We start from the raw sequence: 24,921 nt of genomic DNA, 5'->3' as shown, positions 1-24,921 counted from the left end.
CATTACACACTTGTTTCCTCTAAGTCGTAATGAAGACAGCTTTCCTATTATGATCAAAATCACCTGCAACATTCATCAAATTAATATCACTAATAAAAATGCACTAGACACAATCACTGATTTACTGGGCCAACCACACATGGCTTCACAACAATATGCAGAAATCAGTAAATGAACATGCTTAGGAGAGAAAAGGACTGTGTCCTTCTTAGGGGTTATACGAGTAACTGCCACAGCAGGATTTTTTTTTCACAATGCTAACTGCAGTTCCTAGTGACATAAAGCATCTCTGCATACCAAAAAGTCTATCCATCTATCTATTTATCTCTGATGCCTATTCTCTTGTAGAACAAGAATCTCCATAACTAGTGAACTTCAGTGCTGCTTCTTAAATCTTAGTGCCTCACCCTTAATAGACTACTGGCAGAGGGCAAGTCTCATGCAGCATTTGCAAGGGCCCCTACCTCATGTTCCTAACAACTACTTCTACCTAATGCTCCTTCATAATGTCCCTACCATCTACTTCTACCTAATGCTAATATCTGAATGGCCCAACCTACTACATTTATCTATTGCTACCATTTTGCCAAAAGAAACAGTTAGTACATAGAGCTCAACATACGAAAATCTAGTTATGAAGAATGAGCTGTATGAGTTAAGTGCTATCAAGTGTTATGTGAGACAAGGAGAGATTGTATGTTTGTGGAGAGAGTGCCAGTAGCCCACATTTGAGGGAGACAGAAAGAAAAGACAACTATCTGGATCAGAAGAGACCACTGAAGTTCTGGCTCACTGCACAGCTGTCACTAACCCTCCAAAAGAGTATGCCTGTGAATTTCAGTAAGGGCAAAAAGAAACAACTCATATAAATACAGTTGCAATAGCCATGCTGGGAATATTTCAATAAGTTTGCATGAGAGAAGGAGTAAAAAAATAACCCTGCATTCAGTCACTCATAATGATTTAAAAGCTTAATTGCAGAGCAATTTAGATGAAACATTAAATCCAATTTCTTTAGTGCTTACCTTTCTTTTCTTATGAATGAGGACAGCCAACAGGGATGTAATGATCCGGGGTTTGGCTGGCCAGGCTGAAGCTAAAGTAGCAGTCAGATCATGAAGAGACAAGGGAACCTTTGTCTTTCTTACTGAAATAAAAAAATATCCATTTACTTAACAAATATGCTAGAATCAATAGCAACAGATGAAGAAAATGACAAAGTATTTTTTCTATTATAATTTGTCACTATCTCCAGCTTTAGCGAGGTAGCGCAAGAAAACAGACGAAAGAATGACCCAACCCACCCACATACATATGTATATACATACATGCCCACACACACACACACACATATACATACCTATAAATTTCAATGTATACATACATATACATACACAGACATATGCATATATACATTTATATTTATTCATCATAATTTCTCGGTGTCTCCCGCGTTAGCGAGATAGCACAAGGAAACAAACGAAACAGTGGCCCAACCCACCCACATACACATGTATATACAAAAACGTCCACACACGCACATATACATACCTATACATCTCAATGTATACATATATATACACACACAGACATATACATATATACATATGTACATAATTCATACTGTCTGCCCTTATTCATTCCCATCGCCACCCCGCCACACATGAAATGACAACCCCCTCCCCCGCATGTGCACGATGTAGCGCTAGGAAAAGACAACAAGGGCTACATTCATTCATACTCAGTCTCTAGCTGTCATGTATAGTGCACTGAAACCACAGCTCCCTTTCCACTTCCAGGCCCTAGACACTTCACATGCCCTGGTTCAATCCATTGACAGCACCCCGACCCTGGTATACCACATCGTTCCAATTCACTCTATTCCTTGCACGCCTTTCACCCTCCTGCATGTTCAGGCCCCGATCACTCAAAATCTTTTTCACTCCATCTTTCCACCTCCAATTTGGTCTCCCACTTCTCCTCGTTCCCTCCACCTCTGACACATATATCCTCTTGGTCAGTCTTTCCTCACTCATTCTCTCCATGTGACCAAACCATTTCAAAACACCCTCTTCTGCTCTCTCAATCACACTCTTTTTATTACCACACATCTCTCTTATCCTTTCATTACTTACTCGATCAAACCACCTCACACCTCATATTGTCCTCAAACATCTCATTTCCAGCACATCCACCCTCTTGTGCACAACTCTATCAACAGCCCACGCCTCACAACCATATAACATTGTTGGAAACACTATTCCTTCAAACATACCCATTTTTGCATTCCATGATAATGTTCTCGACTTCCACACATTTTTCAATGCTCCCAGAACTTCCGCACCCTCCACCACCCTATGATTCACTTCCGCTTCCATGGTTCCACCCGCTATCAAATCCACTCCCAGATATCTAAAACACTTCACTTCCTCCAACTTTTCTCCATTCAAACTTACCTCCCAATTGACTTGTCCCTCTACCCCACTGTACCTAATAACTTTGCTCTTATTCACATTTACTCTCAGCTTTCTTCTTTCACACACTTTACCAAACTCAGTCACCAGCTTCTGCAGTTTCTCACCCGAATCGGACACCAGCGCTGTGTCATCAGCGAACAACAACAGACTCACTTCCCAAGCTCTTTCATCCACAACAGAATGCATACTTGCCCCCCTTTCCAAAACTCTTGCATTCACCTCCCTAACAACCCCATCCATAAACAAACAACTATGGAGACATCACACACCCCTCCTGCAAACCTACATTCACTGAGAACCAATCACTTTCCTCTCTTCCTACACGTACACATGCCTTACATCCTCGATAAAAACTTTTCACTGCTTCTAACAACTTACCTCCCACACCATACATTTTTAATACCTTCCACAGAGCATCTCTATCAACTCTATCATATGCCTTCTCCAGATCCATAAATGCTACATACAAATCCATTTGCTTTTCTTAGTATTTCTCACATACATTTTTCAATGCAAACACCTGATCCATACATCCTCTACCACTTCTGAAACCACACTGCTCTTCTCCCGTGTACATATGTACATATTAACATTTGCTGCCTTCATCCACTGCTGTCGCCACCCCACCACACATGAAATGACACCCCCCCTCACCCCATACGCGTGCAAGGTAGCACTAGGAAAAGACAACAAAGGCCACATTCGTTCACACTCAGTCTCTAGCTGTCATGTGTAAAGCACCAAAACCATAGCTCCCTTTCCACATCCAAGCCCTACAAAACTTTCCATGGTTTACCCCAGATGCTCACATGCCTTGGTTCAATCAATTGATAGCACGTTTACCATAGTATACCACATCATTCTAATTCACTCTATTCCTTGCACGTCTTTCACCCTCCTACATGTTCAGGCCCCGATCGCTCAAAATCTTTTTCACTCCATCCTTCCATCTCCAATATGGTCTCCCACTTCTCCTCGTTCCCTCCACCTCTGACACATATATACTCTTTATCAATCTTTCCTCACTCATTCTCTCTAGGTGACCAAACAATTTCAATACACCCTCTTCTGCTCTCTCAACCACAAATCTATCTTACCCTTTCGTTACTTACTTAATCAAACCACCTCACACCACATATTGTCCTCAAACATTTCATTTACAACACATCCACCCTCCTCTGCACAACCCACGCCTCACAACCATACAACATTGTTGGAACCACTCTTCCTTCAATGATACCATTTTTGCTCTCTGAGATAACGTTCTTGCCTTCCACACATTCTTCAATGCTCCTAGAACCTTTGCACCCTCCTCCACCCTGTGACTCACTTGTGCTTCCATGGTGTCATCTGCTGCTAAGTCCACTCCCAGATATCTAAAACACTTCACTTCCTCCAGTTTTTCTCCCTTCAAACTTAGCTTCCAATTGACTTGTCCCTCAACCCTACTGAACCTAATAACCTTGCTCTTATTCACATTTACTTTCAGCTTTCTTCTTTCACTCACCTTACCAAACTCAAACACCAGCTTTTGCAGTTTCTCACCCGAATCAGCCACCAGCACTGTATCATCAGCGAACAACAACTGACTCACTTCCCAAGCCCTCTCATCCATAAGAGACAGCATACTCGCCCCTCCCTTTAAAACTCTTGCATTCACCTCCCTAACAAGACCATCCATAAACAAATTAAACAACCATGGAGACATCACGCATCCCTGCTGCAAACCGACATTCACTGGGAACCAATCACTTTCCTCTCTTCCTACTTGTACACATGCCTTACATCCTTAAGAAAAACTTTTCACTGTTTCTAGCAACTTACCTCCACACCGTATACTCCTAATACCTTCCACAGAGCATCTCTATCAACTCTATCATATGCCCTCTCCAGATCCATTAATGCTACATACAAACCCATTTATTTTCTATTTCTCACATACATTCTTCAAAGCAAACACCTGATCCACACATCCTCTACCACTTCTGAAACCACACTGCTCTTCCCCAGTCTGATGCTCTGTACATGCCTTCACCCTTTCAATTAATACCCTCCCATATAATTTCTCAGGAATACTCAAGAAACTTATACCTCTGTAGTTTGAACACTCACCTTTATCCCCTTTGCTTTTGCACAATGGCATTATGTAAGCATTCCGCCAATCCTCAGGTACTTCACCATGAACCATGCATACATTGAATATCCTCACCAAGCAGTCAACAATACAGTCACCCCCTTTTTCAATAAATTCCACAGCAATACCATCCAAACCAGACACCTTGCCAGCTTTCATCTTCTGCAAAGCTTTAACTATCACTTCTTTGTTTACCAAACTATTCTTCCTGACCCTCTCACTTCGTACAACACCTCGACCAAAACACCCTATATCTGCCAAACACATTCAAGAAACCCTCAAAATACTCACTCCATCTCCTTCTCACTTCACCACTACTTATTGCCTCCCCATTAGCCCCCCTCACCGATGTTCCCATTTGTTCTCTTGTCTTATTCACTGTCTTTATGTACTTCCAAAACATCTTTTTATCCTCCCTAAAATTTAATGATACTCTCTCACCCCAACTTTCATTTCCCCTCCTTTTCACCTCTTGCACCTTTCTCTTTACCTCCTGCCTCTTTCTTTTATACATCTCCAAGTCATTCACACTATTTCATGGCAAAAATTGTCCAAATGCCTCTCTCTTCTCTTTCACTGACAATCTTACTTCTTCATCCCACCATTCACTACCCTTTCTGATCTGCCCATCTCCCACATTTCTCATGCCACAGGCATCTTTTGCGCAAGCCATCGCTGCTTCCCTAAATACATCCCATTCCTCCCCCACTCCCCTTACATTATTTGCTCTCACCTTTTTTCCATTGTGCACTAAATCTCTCCTGGTACTTTCTCACATAGTCTCCTTTCCAAGTTCACTTACTCTCACCACTTTCTTCACTCCAACATTCTCTCTTTTTTCTGAAAACCTCTATATATCTTCACCTTCACCTCCTCAAGATTATGATCAGACATCCCTCCAGTTGCCCCTCTCAGCATATCATCATATGTATACTTATGTATATCTCTCATTTTAAACCAGGTATTCCCAATCACCAGTCCAATTTCAGCACACAAATCTACAAGCTCTTCACCATTTCCATTTACAACACTGAAAACACCATGTACACCAATTATACCCTCAACTCCCACATTATTCACTCCTGCTTCAGGAGTAGTGCTACTCCTTCCTTTGCTCTTGTCCTCTCACCAACCCGACTTTACTCCCAAGACATTTTCAAACCACTCTTCCCATTTACCCTTGAGCTGTGTTTCACTCACAGCCAAAACACCCAGGTTCCTTTCCTCAAACATACAACCTATCTCCCCTTTTTTCTCATCTTGCTTACATCCACACACATTTAGACATCCCAATCTGAGCCTTCGAGGAGGATGAGCACTCCCCGCATGACTCCTTCTGTTTCCCCTTTCCAAAAGTTAAAATACAAGGAGGGGAGGGTTTCTAGCCCCCCATTCCCATCCTCTTTAGTCGCCTTCTACAACACATGGGGAATGCTTGGGAAGTATTCTTTCTCCCCTATCCCCAGGGATAGGGGAGAAAGTGTTCTGCATAATATTTTGCCTTTCAAATAAAAGATAATGTCACACTTGCTAACAGTGGGAATAATATATGAAAAGAAATAAGGTTTTGTCAGAAAGCAAAGGGGGAAAGAAGACATCTCTCAAACATGGACAATGGATGGAATAAAACCTTCATCGCATGTATATTCACGTTCCCTTAAATCAAGATGGATATATTTTGATAAACCAAGGTTTACTGCTGGAGGAGGAACTGTACCAGGAACAAATGACCGAGCCAACATGAGCAAGGAGGCCCGTACATGTCACTTTACCTACTGCGTCTAGAGGAAAGTGATATTACATGGCCTTGGTGACATTTTCAGCATTGGAGGTCGCTTTACTGCAACCACTGTCGCAGCAACTGCTGAAGGAACGTTTCTTGCCGTCTCTTCGGGCGAGGGGTTTACCTCTCCCTGCCGGGCATGTCACTTCTATTAGCGACAGGTTCCCCGTCCACACTGCTCGTGTTGTTGAACGCTGGTCCCTAGGAACAAGACACCCTACAGCTCCTGGACTAGGCCAGCAAAGGAGTGGACCTGATTGTCATTGAACATATTTGGGCAGAAATGGCTTACACCTGGCCCCCAGGAGACGAGAAGTGTAGCCATCAACTACTGAACCACGTCCACGCCCTTAGGGAACTCTGCAGGCTGGACAGGGTATTGAATTGTACCTAAAAGTTGGGTTTTATTTGTCTCTAGAAATTGATAAGTTTATTATTGTTTAGTATACATTAGTGTCAATAATATACATATATGTATATTATCCCTGGGGATAGGGGTGAAAGAATACTTCCCACGTATTCCTCGCGTGTCGTAGAAAGCGACTAGAGGGGACGGGAGCGGGGGGCCAGAAATCCTCCCCTCCTTGTATTAACTTTCTAAAATGGGAAACAGAAGAAGGAGTCACGCGGGGAGTGCTCATCCTCCTCGAAGGCTCAGAGTGGGGTGCCTAAATGTGTGTGGATGTAACCAAGATGTGAAAAAAGGAGAGATAGGTAGTATGTTTGAGGAAAGGAACCTGGATGTTTTGGCTCTGAGTGAAACGAAGCTCAAGGGTAAAGGGGAAGAGTGGTTTGGGAATGTCTGGGGAGTAAAGTCAGGGGTTAGTGAGAGGACAAGAGCAAGGGAAGGAGTAGCAATACTCCTGAAACAGGAGTTGTGGGAGTATGTGATAGGATGTAAGAAAGTAAATTCTCGATTAATATGGGTAAAACTGAAAGTTGATGGAGAGAGGTGGGTGATTATTGGTGCATATGCACCTGGGCATGAGAAGAAAGATCATGAGAGGCAAGTGTTTTGGGAGCAGCTGAATGAGTGTGTTAGTGGTTTTGATGCACGAGACCGGGTTATAGTGATGGGTGATTTGAATGCAAAGGTGAGTAATGTGGCAGTTGAGGGAATAATTGGTATACATGGGGTGTTCAGTGTTGTAAATGGAAATGGTGAAGAGCTTGTAGATTTATGTGCTGAAAAAGGACTGATGATTGGGAATACCTGGTTTAAAAAGCGAGATATACATAAGTATACTTATGTAAGTAGGAGAGATGGCAAGAGAGCGTTATTGGATTACGTGTTAATTGACAGGCGTGCGAAAGAGAGACTTTTGGATGTTAATGTGCTGAGAGGTGCAACTGGAGGGATGTCTGATCATTATCTTGTGGAGGCTAAGGTGAAGATTTGTATGGGTTTTCAGAAAAGAAGAGTGAATGTTGGGGTGAAGAGGGTGGTGAGAGTAAGTGAGCTTGGGAAGGAGACCTGTGTGAGGAAGTACCAGGAGAGACTGAGTACAGAATGGAAAAAGGTGAGAACAATGGAAGTAAGGGGAGTGGGGGAGGAATGGGATGTATTTAGGGAATCAGTGATGGATTGCGCAAAAGATGCTTGTGGCATGAGAAGAGTGGGAGGTGGGTTGATTAGAAAGGGTAGTGAGTGGTGGGATGAAGAAGTAAGAGTATTAGTGAAAGAGAAGAGAGAGGCATTTGGACGATTTTTGCAGGGAAAAAATGCAATTGAATGGGAGATGTATAAAAGAAAGAGACAGGAGGTCAAGAGAAAGGTGCAAGAGGTGAAAAAAAGGGCAAATGAGAGTTGGGGTGAGAGAGTATCATTAAATTTTAGGGAGAATAAAAAGATGTTCTGGAAGGAGGTAAATAAAGTGCGTAAGACAAGGGAGCAAATGGGAACTTCAGTGAAGGGCGCAAATGGGGAGGTGATAACAAGTAGTGGTGATGTGAGAAGGAGATGGAGTGAGTATTTTGAAGGTTTGTTGAATGTGTTTGATGATAGAGTGGCAGATATAGGGTGTTTTGGTCGAGGTGGTGTGCAAAGTGAGAGGGTTAGGGAAAATGATTTGGTAAACAGAGAAGAGGTAGTGAAAGCTTTGCGGAAGATGAAAGTCGGCAAGACAGCAGGTTTGGATGGTATTGCAGTGGAATTTATTAAAAAAGGGGGTGACTGTATTGTTGACTGGTTGGTAAGGTTATTTAATGTATGTATGACTCATGGTGAGGTGCCTGAGGATTGGCGGAATGCGTGCATAGTGCCATTGTACAAAGGCAAAGGGGATAAGAGTGAGTGCTCAAATTACAGAGGTATAAGTTTGTTGAGTATTCCTGGTAAATTATATGGGAGGGTATTGATTGAGAGGATGAAGGCATGTACAGAGCATCAGATTGGGGAAGAGCAGTGTGGTTTCAGAAGTGGTAGAGGATGTGTGGATCAGGTGTTTGCTTTGAAGAATGTATGTGAGAAATACTTAGAAAAGCAAATGGATTTGTATGTAGCATTTATAGATCTGGAGAAGGCATATGATAGAGTTGATAGAGATGCTCTGTGGAAGGTATTAAGAATATATGGTGTGGGAGGAAAGTTGTTAGAAGCAGTGAAAAGTTTTTATCGAGGATGTAAGGCATGTGTACGTGTAGGAAGAGAGGAAAGTGATTGGTTCTCAGTGAATGTAGGTTTGCGGCAGGGGTGTGTGATGTCTCCATGGTTGTTTAATTTGTTTATGGATGGGGTTGTTAGGGAGGTAAATGCAAGAGTTTTTGGAAAGAGGGGCAAATATGAAGTCTGTTGGGGATGAGAGAGCTTGGGAAGTGAGTCAGTTGTTGTTTGCTGATGATACAGCGCTGGTGGCTGATTCATGTGAGAAACTGCAGAAGCTGGTGACTGAGTTTGGTAAAGTGTGTGGAAGAAGAAAGTTAAGAGTAAATGTGAATAAGAGCAAGGTTATTAGGTACAGTAGGGTTGAGGGTCAAGTCAATTGGGAGGTGAGTTTGAATGGAGAAAAACTGGAGGAAGTGAAGTGTTTTAGATATCTGGGAGTGGATCTGGCAGCGGATGGAACCATGGAAGCGGAAGTGGATCATAGGGTGGGGGAGGGGGCGGAAATTCTGGGAGCCTTGAAGAATGTGTGGAAGTCGAGAACATTATCTCGGAAAGCAAAAAGGGTATGTTTGAAGGAATAGTGGTTCCAACAATGTTGTATGGTTGCGAGGCGTGGGCTATGGATAGAGTTGTGCGCAGGAGGATGGATGTGCTGGAAATGAGATGTTTGAGGACAATATGTGGTGTGAGGTGGTTTGATCGAGTGAGTAACGTAAGGGTAAGAGAGATGTGTGGAAATAAAAAGAGCGTGGTTGAGAGAGCAAAAGAGGGTGTTTTGAAGTGGTTTGGGCACATGGAGAGAATGAGTGAGGAAAGATTGACCAAGAGGATATATGTGTCGGAGGTGGAGGGAACGAGGAGAAGAGGGAGACCAAATTGGAGGTGGAAAGATGGAGTGAAAAAGATTTTGTGTGATTGGGGCCTGAACATGCAGGAGGGTGAAAGGAGGGCAAGGAATAGAGTGAATTGGAGCGATGTGGTATACCGGGGTTGATGTGCTGTCAGTGGATTGAATCAAGGCATGTGAAGCGTCTGGGGTAAACCATGGAAAGCTGTGTAGGTATGTATATTTGCGTGTGTGGACGTATGTATATACATGTGTATGGGGGGGGGGGGTTGGGCCATTTCTTTCGTCTGTTTCCTTGCGCTACCTCGCAAACGCGAGAGACAGCGACAAAGTATAATAAAATAAATAATAAATAAAAAAAAATGAATAGTATCATTTCATATATTTCATATAGTCCTAACATCTGGAAACTTACCAACATGGCACCAATCTTAAGCCACCTAACTCACCTTCCTCCTCGGCTCATATCACTTCTATCCTCACTATCCATCCTGTGAAAAACTGATCTACAACAGAGGTAGAGGAAGAGGAAAGCAAATATCCCATTCTCATCCAAACAACATGACTTCAGCCCAAACCACTACAGCACCATACTATGTAATCACTTTACACATCACAGATATCTTCATCCCATTAGAACCCCCATCCTGCACAAAAATAATGGAAACAGATATCAACAAAGCATATGATTCTATTCCTACCACATCCTCAAACAAAATATCTTTGACACCACTCTCTACAACACTGACAAACACTGAGTGGCTACCATGCCAGAGTCGGTCACACTGGGTTCACCTCTAAAACCCTTAAACCCTACATTGGAGTTCCTCAAGGAGAAGGTCCTTCAGCCTTCCTCAAAGCACAGTATGAAGGTCTTCTCATACATTTAATCAGATTTCAACACCTAGACACCACAGCAGCATCAACAAACATTTATCAATATATTACACAATGACTCACCCAGGACAGAATAAATGCAAATGCATCTCACCATAGTCTTCAATCAGTCATTTAACCCCAGACAGGAACAAATCCAGCTCACACCCTCCATTCATCTACAAAGGAGAATCACTCCAACTGAGCAAAAAAAAAAAAAAAAAAAAAAAATTCTAAGCATCACGTATGATATTCATTCCTCATACCAAGAACATCATAAAAAAAAAAAAACTGTGCCAAATTTCCTCAGAACACTAGCTAGCACTAGGTTTCGACAAGAAAATGAATCCCTTAGCATCCTCTACAAACAATCAATCCACTCCACTTAAAGCTATGCCTGCCCTGCTACATATTCCACCCTTTCAAAACCAAATATAACTAAGTGCTAAACCACACATTATGAAACACTCAGAATGACCACTGGCTGCCTAGCTATGACAAACACTCAACACCAACTTAGTGAAACAAAGATCCTTGCAATAAAGTCCTGTCTCAAGATGCTCAGCACTCAATTCTTTGCAGCAGCACTGAAAATCTTCCACCCAAACACCCCATAACCAAAAAACAACCCTCTAATTGGAATAAAAACCCTGCCCTTGCCAAATATACCACCAACCTCTACTCGCAGATCTCCCACATTCCCAGCAATCTAAACACCAACAAAGCACATGCACACTGAAATGACCCAACAGGCACTATTCACCCCTAATTCTCACTTCAGTTTTAAGCACCATCCAACCAGACAAATATCAATCTGAAACCATACTCATCAGATATATGAGTTATGCTTTCCCATCTATGCTCTGGACATCACACATCAAACCAATTCAGAAGACAAAAACTGGAGATGCCACTAGTAACAAAAGCAGAGAGTAACCCTGTTAGCACTGCAGAGAAAGCATAAGCGTTAAGAGATTGTAACATCCAACCAAAAGAGATACAAAGGAATTCAAACTCAAACGGCAACAGACCACTGGGTCCTTTTGAGACTGTTTGTGATAGCTGAAGATATCAGAAATGCACAGGTTAGAGTGGCAAAATTTCGAGGGTATGAAGATAATTCAAAGAGAGTAACTTGCAAATTGTCAGTGTGACTTAAGGAGGTGCAAATAATGTAAGTCATCGGCTTGAAGTGAAATATTTGTCAATTCCCTACTTAAACTTATCTAAAGTTCTGCTTTTAACCACTCTAATTGGCAAATCATTCCAAATGTAAACAATCTCATTAAAGAAAAAGTACTTCGCCTCATTCATGGTAAGTCATCTGCCCACAAGTTTGTACCCATTACTGTAAGTAAAATCATGATAGATCAAGATTATCAAATCCTTCGATAATTTTGAATACTTGTATTAGATCACCACTTAGTCTTCTCTCTTCCAAGCTAAACAGATTCAAGCAGTTTAATCTGCTTTCGTAGGATTTGTTTCTCAGCTCAGGAATCATCTTGACAGCTCAATGATGCACTCTCTCCATTCTTTCTGTTTTCAGGCAGGGAGACCAAAAGTGAAAACAATATTCAAGATGGGGATGAACCAATTAAATGTAAACAGTAAGGATGATTTCCCTAGACTTAAATTTGAAGGTCCTATCTATGAATCCATGAATTTTATTTGCTCTGTTCACTGCTTCTGTGCACTGCTTATTGTATTCAAATGTTAATGGATTAAGAGTTAGTAGTAAAGAACTGGAATTCAAAGATCATATAAAGAGAAAGTGTACCTACTAGTGTCGGAGTCATGGAAACTAAGCTTACCAAAGAGATAAGTACTTACCTGTTCTGTCCAGAGAAGTATATGTTAGCAAGTATGGAAAGAGAAGAAAAAGGAAGGGAGAGGATTAGCCCAATTTACCCTGGAACACTATCCTTGGGTCTGCCAGATCCTGTGCTTCTCAAATTTCATTTGTTCTAAAGAGTTCCCTTATGTGTACAACCAAAGGTAAACCTCTGAATTTCCGGCATCTGATGATTCGGCACCTCCTTTAGCCCAGACAAAATTAAGTGAGGGAACTTGAAAATACCGTGGCCACCAGACTAGCTTACTGGGTGGCCACAGATGGCACTGTGTGTAGGGCGTGCTTATTAACATTCTTTATACTGCACTTGTTGGTGTTGATACTGCAATTCTGTGAGAGTCTTAGCTAATTTTTCTTAAATTTAACCCCAGCTATGGCTTCTAAGACATATGAGAGCATTAGAAATGGTGTCAAACAAACGTACACACCAGTCCATACTGATCCAAGATTAAAGTACAACTGTTGAAAAAATGGACCATGGTGTTTTGGTGCATAAGTTCTGTGACATCTACAGTATTGGTTCATCAACTGTTTATGATATAAAGAAGCAAAGGGAGAAAATATTGAAATTCTATGCAGACAGCAATTCCAAGAAGCAAATGACAATTAGAAAAACTATGAAAGATGGTAAGAGTACTGAGCACAATCGAGTGATGATAAAATGGTTTCGACACCGTCGGAGTGATGGAGTGGACTTGTCAGGTAGCATGATCATCTTGTTTCACTAATGTACTATCGTACAAGTACCAGTATTTCATTTATTTATTCAATTTACATTCAACATTTGTTTAATTCAAATTTCTAACAGTCCATGGTATACTTTCGACACATGGGAGATGTATAATTAGTGGGTTAGAGGTGTGTTGATGAATTATTATTATGTGACCACGGTTGGTCAGGCAAACTGGTTAATCTGACAAGGCTTTGGAACCAAGAGTGCCAAAAAATCGGTGGTGTACCTGTATGTGGGTCCCATTACCTTTAAATCTTACTCAGATATTGCCAAGGGCAGATGCAACACTCAGTGCTCCTATTTCTTCTTTGAATTTAAGGTGTTTGGGTCTTATAGACCTTTGGATAGTGGTAGTGTGGCAAGACTAAGAAGCAGCACTGGAGTTCACTAGTTATGGAGACTCAATTGCCATGGCCACCCTCTTGAAGGAGTTCATGAAGGGAACAGGGCATCAGAGATATTGATAGATAGTAGTGTGGGAGATATATGACCTACATAATAAATGGCCAACAGATTATGGTATTGCAGGGAAGCTCTCCATCTGTCAGTAGAAAGCCTGTGGTGTGGAGACTTGATACCTCCAATACTGAGTCCTTATAATGAATAGTTCTTGTGCTATGTTGTCATGAATAAATAACTTTATTTTTCACCATTTTTTTTTACAATGCCACTGCCATTTAATGTTTCTATTATTTTGTGTCTGTCTATCTATCTATATATCTGAAATTCATTCCCTTTGGGAACTCCCTTAAGGGGGTGGCCAAGGCAAAGAAGACTCCACAAAGGAGTCTCCATAACTGATAAATGGCCATAATTATTGGATGAACACCAGTGCCACTTCTTAGCCTTTAATGCCCAACCCTTAAAATGCCACTAGCAGAGAGCAACTCTAGTGCAGTGTTTTCAGAGGCTCCTAACAACTACTTCCACCTAAAGTGTCTACTTAATGTTACAACTTACTCCTACCTAACGCTCCGTGCTAATGCCCCTATCCATTATTTCTAAATAAAGTTTCTACCTAAAGTTCCTACCTAACGTTTCTACCTACTACTCCTACCATTTTGCCAAAAGGCACGGCTAGCACAAACACTCACCACAGGAAAATCTAGACTTGTGCAAGTTAAGTGTTGTCAAGTGTTATTTGTGAGAAGGAGAGACTGTATATCTCTGGATAGAATACCAGCAATCCACATGTGGGTGATGCACAGATATCTTAATAAGTTAAAGAAAAGCTTTATAGTTCTACATTGTTTGTTTCCAATAGAGAATGTTGAAGAACTGATAGTGGGGGATTTCAACCATAAAGAGAGATACTGACCCATTCAGACAACATATAATGTAAGATTAACTATATGGTAGACAGCATAGTGGTGTTAATAGAAGATCCTCTAAAGAACTGAAACAATCCAGAACAAATATAAAAAGATAAAAATGAAGGAACGATCTGGATGGTACATAAAGCAGTGAAACACACTTCTTGGAAATGGTGAAGTGCTGCTAATGGGGGACTTCAATCAAAAAGAGAGAGACAGGGAAATCTGGATTCTCACTATCACAGGGAGTCATGGTAACACAAGTTATAAGACTGTATACAGAAATATTTCCTACATCATGCAGAGGAACATACTAGGATGAGTGGGACTGATACACCATCATTCTTAGATCTTATCCTCACGCATACTAGCATGGATATTGAGAATATTATATATCATACACCAACTGGAAGAAGTGATCACGTACAGAATCCCCTTGCCATTCTTAGATCTTATCCTCACACATGCTAGCATGGATATTGAGAATATCATATATCATACACCCCCTGGAAAAAGTGACACATACAGAAGTCACTTTCCAACCACTAGGATTTCATTCCTGGAGGACCCCATGGTCAGCAAGGAAAAGGGGGTGGCTATGGACAGTGACCCTTGAGATATATGCCTGATGTCCTATAATGAAAACTTCACGGATATAATTAAGCATGGTATAATTAAGAAATCAACATGCTTATGCTATAAAAGTACAAAGAAATGATGGACAAAAACTGTAAGGTATTAATGCAACAGTAGTATGTCAACACTCATGCCACACCTCCTTAAAAGAATCTAGCTGGATAAGCAACACAAAAAGCTGACCCCATGCTTGCACTAGCAACACAGCCTGGTATGACTCCTGCCTTTCCCTAGAAATGCTGGTCTTCTGGGCTTGGCTAAAACCAGCCCACAGCCAATACACACTTGCCCTGTGCATATATAAAAAACACAGTTACATAGAATTTGGTGCCTGAGATATCAGACTTGTTCTGGGTATATTTTAGTCACTGATTCTAAATATGCCATCAGTTTTTCTGTCAGATCCAATTATCAAGATATGATATACCCCTAATTGCTATGCACACAACCAATCAGGCACAAGGATTGATGACTACAAATCATTATTGTTGCCTTTTTGATAAAAAAAATGGCTTCATAAAGTAAAATTTTTTCTTTTTCTTTTTATCGTACTTAATCACTGTCTTCCACATCAGTGAGGTAGCACAAGGAAACAGACAAGGAATGGCCCAGCCTACCCACATAAACATGTATATACATAAACGCCCATACATGCACATATACAAACATACACATTTTAACGTTATTATTTTTTTATTATACTTTGTCGCTGTCTCCCGCGTTTGCGAGGTAGCGCAAGGAAACAGACGAAAGAAATGGCCCAACCCACCCCCCCCATACACATGTATATACATACGTCCACACACGCAAATATACATACCTACACAGCTTTCCATGGTTTACCCCAGACGCTTCACATGCCTTGATTCAATCCACTGACAGCACGTCAACCCCGGTATACCACATCGCTCCAATTCACTCTATTCCTTGCCCTCCTTTCACCCTCCGGCATGTTCAGGCCCCGATCACACAAAATCTTTTTCACTCCATCTTTCCACCTCCAATTTGGTCTCCCTCTTCTCCTCGTTCCCTCCACCTCCGACACATATATCCTCTTGGTCAATCTTTCCTCACTCATTCTCTCCATGTGCCCAAACCACTTCAAAACACCCTCTTCTGCTCTCTCAACCACGCTCTTTTTATTTCCACACATCTCTCTTACCCTTACGTTACTCACTCGATCAAACCACCTCACACCACACATTGTCCTCAAACATCTCATTTCCAGCACATCCATCCTCCTGCGCACAACTCTATCCATAGCCCACGCCTCGCAACCATACAACATTGTTGGAACAACTATTCCTTCAAACATACCCATTTTTGCTTTCCGAGATAATGTTCTCGACTTCCACACATTCTTCAAGGCTCCCAGAATTTTCGCCCCCTCCCCCACCCTATGATCCACTTCCGCTTTCATGGTTCCATCCGCTGCCAGATCCACTCCCAGATATCTAAAACACTTCACTTCCTCCAGTTTTTCTCCATTCAAACTCACCTCCCAATTGACTTGACCCTCAACCCTACTGTACCTAATAACCTTGCTCTTATTCACATTTACTCTTAACTTTCTTCTTCCACACACTTTACCAAACTCAGTCACCAGCTTCTGCAGTTTCTCACATGAATCAGCCACCAGCGCTGTATCATCAGCGAACAACAACTGACTCACTTCCCAAGCTCTCTCATCCCCAACAGACTTCATACTTGCCCCTCTTTCCAAAACTCTTGCATTTACCTCCCTAACAACCCCATCCACAAACAAATTAAACAACCATGGAGACATCACACACCCCTGCCGCAAACCTACATTCACTGAGAACCAATCACTTTCCTCTCTTCCTACATGTACACATGCCTTACATCCTCGATAAAAACTTTTCACTGCTTCTAACAACTTTCCTCCCACACCATATATTCTTAATACCTTCCACAGAGCATCTCTATCAACCCTATCATATGCCTTCTCCAGATCCATAAATGCTACATACAAATCCATTTACTTATTGCCTCCCATTAGCCCCCCTAACCGTTTTTTCCCAAAATTTTGTTCTTTTGTCTTTTTTCACTGTCTTTATTTTACTTCCAAAACATCTTTTTATCCCCCCTAAAATTTAATGATACTCTCTCACCCCAATTTTTCTTTTTCCCCTCCTTTTCCCTCTTGCACCTTTCTCTTTACCTCCTGCCTCTTTTTTTATACATCTCCAAGTCATTCAAAACTATTTCTTTGGCAAAAATTGTCCAAATGCCCTCTCTTCTTTTTAAACTGACAATCTTACTTCTTCATCCCACCATTCATTTCCCTTTCGATTGCCCACTCCCACATTTCTCATCCCACAGGCATTTTTTGCGCAAGCCATCGCTCTTCCCTAAATACATCCCATTCCCCCCCCACTCCCCTTACATTATTTGCTCTCCCCTTTTTTTTTTTGTGCACTAAATCTCCCCGGGTACTTTCTCACATAGTCTCCTTTCCAAGTTCATTACTCCCCACCACTTTCTTAACTCCAACATTCCCCTTTTTTTTTCTGAAAACCTCTATATTTCTTCACCTTCACCTCCTAAAAGATTTGATCAGACATCCCTCCAGTTGCCCCTCTAAATTTATATCATAGGTATATTTTGTATATCTTCATTTTAAACCGGGTTTTCCCCAATAAACCAGTCCAATTTCAGCACACAAATTTTAAAAAGCTCTTCACCATTTCCTTTTACAACACTAAAAAACCCATGTACACCAATTATACCCTAAAACTCCCACATTATTCACCCCTGCTTCAGGAGTAGGGGGCTACCCCTTTCCTTTTGCTCTTGTCCTCTCACCAACCCGACTTTACCCCAAGACTTTTTCAAACCACTCTTCCCTTTTCCCCTTTTGAGCTGTGTTTCACTCACACCCAAAAACACCCGGGTTTCCCTTTTCCCTCAAAAAATAAAACCCTATCCCCCCTTTTTTCTCATCTTGCTTACATCCACACCTTTTTAGACATCCCAATCTGAGCCTTCGGGGAGGTGGGGCACCCCCCCGAAAGACTCCTTTTTTTCCCCTTTCCAAAATTTAAAAATTTACAAGGAGGGGAGGGTTTCTAGCCCCCCTTCCCACCCTCTTTAGTCGCCTTTTTACAACACTTGGGGAAGGGTTTGGGGGAAGTTTCTTTCTCCCCTATCCCCAGGGTTTGGGGGAAAAGTTTTTCTGCATAATATTTTGCCTTTCAAAAAAAAGATAATGTCAAAATTGTAACATGGGAAAAATTTTATGAAAAAAATTTAAGGTTTTGTCAGAAAGAAAGGGGAAAAAAGACATCTCTCAAACTTGGACAAGGGGATGGAATTTAAAAACCTTCATCGCATGTATATTCATTTCCCCAAAATCAAGTGGAATTTTTTGAAAAAACCAAGGTTTACTGCTGGAGGGGGAACTGTCCCCAGGAACAAAGACCGAGCCAACATAGCAAGGGGGCCCCGAAACATGTCACTTTACCTACTGCGTCTAGAGGAAAGTGATATTACATGGCCTTGGTGACATTTTCAGCTTTTGGGGGTCGCTTTTCTGAAAACCCCGTCGCAGCAACTGCTGAAGGAAAAGTTTCCTTTTCCGTCTCTTCCCGGGGGAGGGGTTTAAATCTCCCTGCCGGGGAAAGTCACTTCTATTAGGGGACAGGTTCCCCCTCCACATGCTCGTGTTGTTGAACGCTGGGCCCTAGGGAAAAAAAAACACCCTACAGTCCTGGACAAAGGGCCCCAAAAAGGGTTGGGCCTGTTTTTTCATTGAAAATATTTGGGCGAAAAAGGCTTACACCCGGCCCCCAGGAGACGAGGGAAATGTAGCCATCAACTACGAACCACGTCCCCCCCCTTAGGGAACTCTGCAGGCTGGGGCAGGGTTTTTGAATTGTACCTAAAAGTTGGGTTTTATTTTTCTCTAGAAAAATTTATAAATTTATTATTGTTTAGGGAATTTCATTAGTGGGCAATAATATTTAAAAAAAATGTTTTATTTTTCCCTGGGGATAAAGGGGGGAAAGAATTCTTCCCACGTATTCCTCGCGTGTCGTTGAAAAACGACTAGAGGGGACGGGAGCCGGGGGCCAGAAATCCTCCCCTCCTTGTATTAACTTTCTAAAATGGGAAACAGAAGAAGGGGTCACCGGGGGGTGCTCTTTCCCCCCGAAGGTAGAGTGGGGTTTCCTAAAAGTGTGTGGATGTAACCCAAAATGTGAAAAAAGGAGAGATAGGTAGGTTTTGTTTGAGGGAAAAAACTGGATTTTTGGTTCTGAGGAAACGAAGCTCAAGGGTTTAAAAGGGGAAAAAGTGGTTTGGGAATGTTTGGGGGATAAAGTCAGGGGTTAGTGAAGGACAAGAGAAAGGGAAGGAGAGCAATCCCCCTGAAACAAGTTGTGGGAGTATGTAAAAGGATGAAGAAAGAAAATTTCTCGATTAATAGGGTAAAACTGAAAGTTTGGAGAGAGGTGGGTGATTTTTGGGTGCAATGCACCTGGCATGGAAGAAAGATCATGAGAGGCAAGTGTTTTGGGACAGCAATGGTGTGTTATGGTTTTGATGCACGAGCCCGGGGTTTTATAGTGATGGGTGTTTGAATGAAAAGGTGAGTAATGTGGCAGTTGAGGGAATAATTGGAAAAACAGGGGGTTTTTCAGTTTTGTAAATGGAAAATGGTGAAGGCTTGTAATTTTTATGTGCTGAAAAAGGGACGTGATTGGGAATCCCTGGTTTAAAACGAATTACAAAAAGTATACTTATGTAAGTGGGGATGGCAAGAGAGCGTTATTGGTTACGTGTTAATTGACGGCGTGCAAAGAGAGACTTTTGGATTTTAAATGTGCGAGAGGTGCAATGGGGGGGTTCTAAACATTATTTTTGGGGGGGAAGGTGAGTTTTTAAGGGGTTTTTCAAAAAGAGAGAAAATTTGGGTTGAAGAGGGGGGGAGAGAAGTGAGCTTGGGAAGGAGACCTGTGTGGGAAGTACCAGGGGGAAAATGGTACAGAATGGAAAAAGGTGGAAAAATGGAATAAGGGGAGTGGGGGAGGAATGGGATGTATTTGGAATCAGTGAGGTTGCGCAAAAGAGCTTGGGGCATGAAAGAGTGGGAGGTGGGTTGTTAAAAGGGTAGTGAGTGGGGGGATGAAGAAGTAAGAGTATTAGTGGAAAGAGAAAAGAGAGGCATTTGGACGATTTTTGCGGGAAAAAATGCAATTGAAGGGGAGAGATAAAAAGAAAGAAAAGGGATTTCAAAGAAAGGGCAAAGGTGAAAAAAAGGGAAAATGAGAGTTGGGGTGAGAGATATATTAAATTTTGGGAGAATAAAAAGATTTTTTGGGAAAGGAGGAAATAAAGTGCGTAAACAAGGGAGAAATGGGAACTTCAGTGAAGGGCGCAAATGGGGGGTGAAACAAGTGGGTGATGTGAGAAGGAATGGATGAGTTTTTTGAAGGTTTTTTTTAATGTGTTGATGAAGAGGGGAGTATAGGGTGTTTTGGTCGAGGTGGTTGCAAAGTGAGAGGGTTAGGGAAAAATGTTTTGGAAAACAGAGAAGGGGTAGTAAAGCTTTGCGGAAAAATGAAAGGGCGGGCAGCGGGTTTGGATGGTATTGCAGTGGAATTTTTTAAAAAAGGGGGGTGACTGATTGTTGACTGGTTGGTAAGGTTATTTAATTATTATGATCAGGGGTGGGTTTTGCCTGAGGTTTGGGCGGAATGCGTGCATAGTCCCATTTGTACAAAGGCAAAGGGGTAAGATGATGCTCAAATTACAAGGTATAAGTTTTTGTTGAGTATTCCTGGTAAATTTATGGGGAGGGTATTGATTGAGAGGTGAAGGCATTACAGAGCTCGATTTGGGGAAAAACAGGGGTTTCAGAAGTGGGAGAGGATGTTGGTCAGGTGTTTGCTTTGAAAAATGTAGTGAGAAATACTTAAAAAGCAAATGGGTTTGTATGAGGCATTTAAGATCTGGAGAAGGCATATGATAGGTTGATAGAGATGCTCTGTGGAAGGTATTAAAAATATATGGTGTGGGGGGAAATTGTTAAAGCAGTGAAAAGTTTTTTTCGAGGATGTAAGGCATGTGTACGTGTAGGAAAAAGGGGGAAAGTGATTGGTTCTCAGTGAATGAGTTTTGCGGCAGGGGTGGTGATTCTCCATGGTTGTTTAATTTGTTTAGGATGGGGTTGTTAGGGAGGTAAAAGCAAGAGTTTTGGGAAAAAAGGGGCAAATAAAGTCGTTGGGGGGAAGAGAGCTTTGGGGAATGGTCAGTTTTTTGTTTGCTGATATACAGCCGGTGGCTGATTTATGGAGAAACTGCAGAAGCTGGTGACTGAGTTTGGTAAAGTGTGTGGAAGAAGAAAGTTAAGAGTAAATGTGAATAAGAGCAAGGTTATTAGGTACAGTAGGGTTGAGGGTCAAGTCAATTGGGAGGTGAGTTTGAATGGAGAAAAACTGGAGGAAGTGAAGTGTTTTAGATATCTGGGAGTGGATCTGGCAGCGGATGGAACCATGGAAGCGGAAGTGGATCATAGGGTGGGGGAGGGGGCGGAAATTCTGGGGGCCTTGAAGAATGTGTGGAAGTCGAGAACATTATCTCGGAAAGCAAAAAGGGTATGTTTGAAGGAATAGTGGTTCCAACAATGTTGTATGGTTGCGAGGCGTGGGCTATGGATAGAGTTGTGCGCAGGAGGATGGATGTGCTGGAAATGAGATGTTTGAGGACAATATGTGGTGTGAGGTGGTTTGATCGAGTGAGTAACGTAAGGGTAAGAGAGATGTGTGGAAATAAAAAGAGCGTGGTTGAGAGAGCAAAAGAGGGTGTTTTGAAGTGGTTTGGGCACATGGAGGGGAATAAAGTGGGGAAAGATTGCCAAGGGGGATATAGTGTGGGGAGGTGGAGGGAACGAGGAAAGAGGGAGCCCAAAATTTGGGAAAGGTGGAAAGATGGAGTAAAAAAGGATTTTGTGTGTTGGGGGGCCTGAACAGCGGAGGGTGAAAGGAGGGAAAGGGGAATAGGGTGAATTGGAGCGATGTGGTATACCGGGGGTTGATGTGCTGTCAGTGGTTTGAATCAAGGCATGTAAAGCGTCTGGGGAAAAACCAGGGAAAAAGCTGTTTAGGTATGTATATTTGCGTGTGTGGACGTATGTATATACATGTGTAGGGGGGGGGGGTTGGGGCCCCATTTCTTTCGTCTTTTTCCCTTGCGAAACCTTCGCAAACGCGGGGAGACAGGGGACAAAGTATAATAAAAAAAATAATAAATAAAAAAAAATAAATTACCCATTTCATATTTTTCATATAGTCCTAACATCGGGAAAAATTCCAAAACAGGGCACCAATCTTAAGCCACCTAACTCACCTTCCTCCTCGGCTCATATCACTTCTATCCTCACTATCCATCCTGTGAAAAACTGATCTACAACAGAGGTAGAGGAAGAGGAAAGCAAATATCCCATTCTCATCCAAACAACATGACTTCAGCCCAAACCACTACAGCACCATACTATGTAATCACTTTACACATCACAGATATCTTCATCCCATTAGAACCCCCATCCTGCACAAAAATAATGGAAACAGATATCAACAAAGCATATGATTCTATTCCTACCACATCCTCAAACAAAATATCTTTGACACCACTCTCTACAACACTGACAAACACTGAGTGGCTACCATGCCAGAGTCGGTCACACTGGGTTCACCTCTAAAACCCTTAAACCCTACATTGGAGTTCCTCAAGGAGAAGGTCCTTCAGCCTTCCTCAAAGCACAGTATGAAGGTCTTCTCATACATTTAATCAGATTTCAACACCTAGACACCACAGCAGCATCAACAAACATTTATCAATATATTACACAATGACTCACCCAGGACAGAATAAATGCAAATGCATCTCACCATAGTCTTCAATCAGTCATTTAACCCCAGACAGGAACAAATCCAGCTCACACCCTCCATTCATCTACAAAGGAGAATCACTCCAACTGAGCAAAAAAAAAAAAAAAAAAAAAATTCTAAGCATCACGTATGATATTCATTCCTCATACCAAGAACATCATAAAAAAAAAAAAACCGTGCCAAATTTCCTCAGAACACTAGCTAGCACTAGGTTTCGACAAGAAAATGAATCCCTTAGCATCCTCTACAAACAATCAATCCACTCCACTTAAAGCTATGCCTGCCCTGCTACATATTCCACCCTTTCAAAACCAAATATAACTAAGTGCTAAACCACACATTATGAAACACTCAGAATGACCACTGGCTGCCTAGCTATGACAAACACTCAACACCAACTTAGTGAAACAAAGATCCTTGCAATAAAGTCCTGTCTCAAGATGCTCAGCACTCAATTCTTTGCAGCAGCACTGAAAATCTTCCACCCAAACACCCCATAACCAAAAAACAACCCTCTAATTGGAATAAAAACCCTGCCCTTGCCAAATATACCACCAACCTCTACTCGCAGATCTCCCACATTCCCAGCAATCTAAACACCAACAAAGCACATGCACACTGAAATGACCCAACAGGCACTATTCACCCCTAATTCTCACTTCAGTTTTAAGCACCATCCAACCAGACAAATATCAATCTGAAACCATACTCATCAGATATATGAGTTATGCTTTCCCATCTATGCTCTGGACATCACACATCAAACCAATTCAGAAGACAAAAACTGGAGATGCCACTAGTAACAAAAGCAGAGAGTAACCCTGTTAGCACTGCAGAGAAAGCATAAGCGTTAAGAGATTGTAACATCCAACCAAAAGAGATACAAAGGAATTCAAACTCAAACGGCAACAGACCATTGGGTCCTTTTGAGACTGTTTGTGATAGCTGAAGATATCAGAAATGCACAGGTTAGAGTGGCAAAATTTCGAGGGTATGAAGATAATTCAAAGAGAGTAACTTGCAAATTGTCAGTGTGACTTAAGGAGGTGCAAATAATGTAAGTCATCGGCTTGAAGTGAAATATTTGTCAATTCCCTACTTAAACTTATCTAAAGTTCTGCTTTTAACCACTCTAATTGGCAAATCATTCCAAATGTAAACAATCTCATTAAAGAAAAAGTACTTCGCCTCATTCATGGTAAGTCATCTGCCCACAAGTTTGTACCCATTACTGTAAGTAAAATCATGATAGATCAAGATTATCAAATCCTTCGATAATTTTGAATACTTGTATTAGATCACCACTTAGTCTTCTCTCTTCCAAGCTAAACAGATTCAAGCAGTTTAATCTGCTTTCGTAGGATTTGTTTCTCAGCTCAGGAATCATCTTGACAGCTCAATGATGCACTCTCTCCATTCTTTCTGTTTTCAGGCAGGGAGACCAAAAGTGAAAACAATATTCAAGATGGGGATGAACCAATTAAATGTAAACAGTAAGGATGATTTCCCTAGACTTAAATTTGAAGGTCCTATCTATGAATCCATGAATTTTATTTGCTCTGTTCACTGCTTCTGTGCACTGCTTATTGTATTCAAATGTTAATGGATTAAGAGTTAGTAGTAAAGAACTGGAATTCAAAGATCATATAAAGAGAAAGTGTACCTACTAGTGTCGGAGTCATGGAAACTAAGCTTACCAAAGAGATAAGTACTTACCTGTTCTGTCCAGAGAAGTATATGTTAGCAAGTATG

The 24,921-nt window shown here is 41.6% G+C and overlaps 1 protein-coding gene across 2 annotated transcripts in view; it reads right to left on the bottom strand.

Moving 5' to 3' along the window:
• LOC139759410 (leucine-rich PPR motif-containing protein, mitochondrial-like) overlaps positions 1-24,921 on the bottom strand; it is a 407,417-nt gene that overhangs the window by 216,331 nt on the left and 166,165 nt on the right. For both annotated transcript variants that reach the window (XM_071681494.1, XM_071681495.1), the window contains exon 6: positions 1,026-1,147. In XM_071681494.1, the coding sequence (XP_071537595.1) occupies positions 1,026-1,147 (122 nt within the window). The remainder of the gene's footprint in view (positions 1-1,025; positions 1,148-24,921) is intronic.

This window comes from Panulirus ornatus, chromosome 33, assembly GCF_036320965.1.
Source record: "Panulirus ornatus isolate Po-2019 chromosome 33, ASM3632096v1, whole genome shotgun sequence".
Lineage (NCBI taxonomy): Eukaryota > Metazoa > Arthropoda > Malacostraca > Decapoda > Palinuridae > Panulirus > Panulirus ornatus.
Note: the sequence above shows the minus strand (reverse complement) of the source record. Positions and strands in the feature narration are given on the sequence as shown.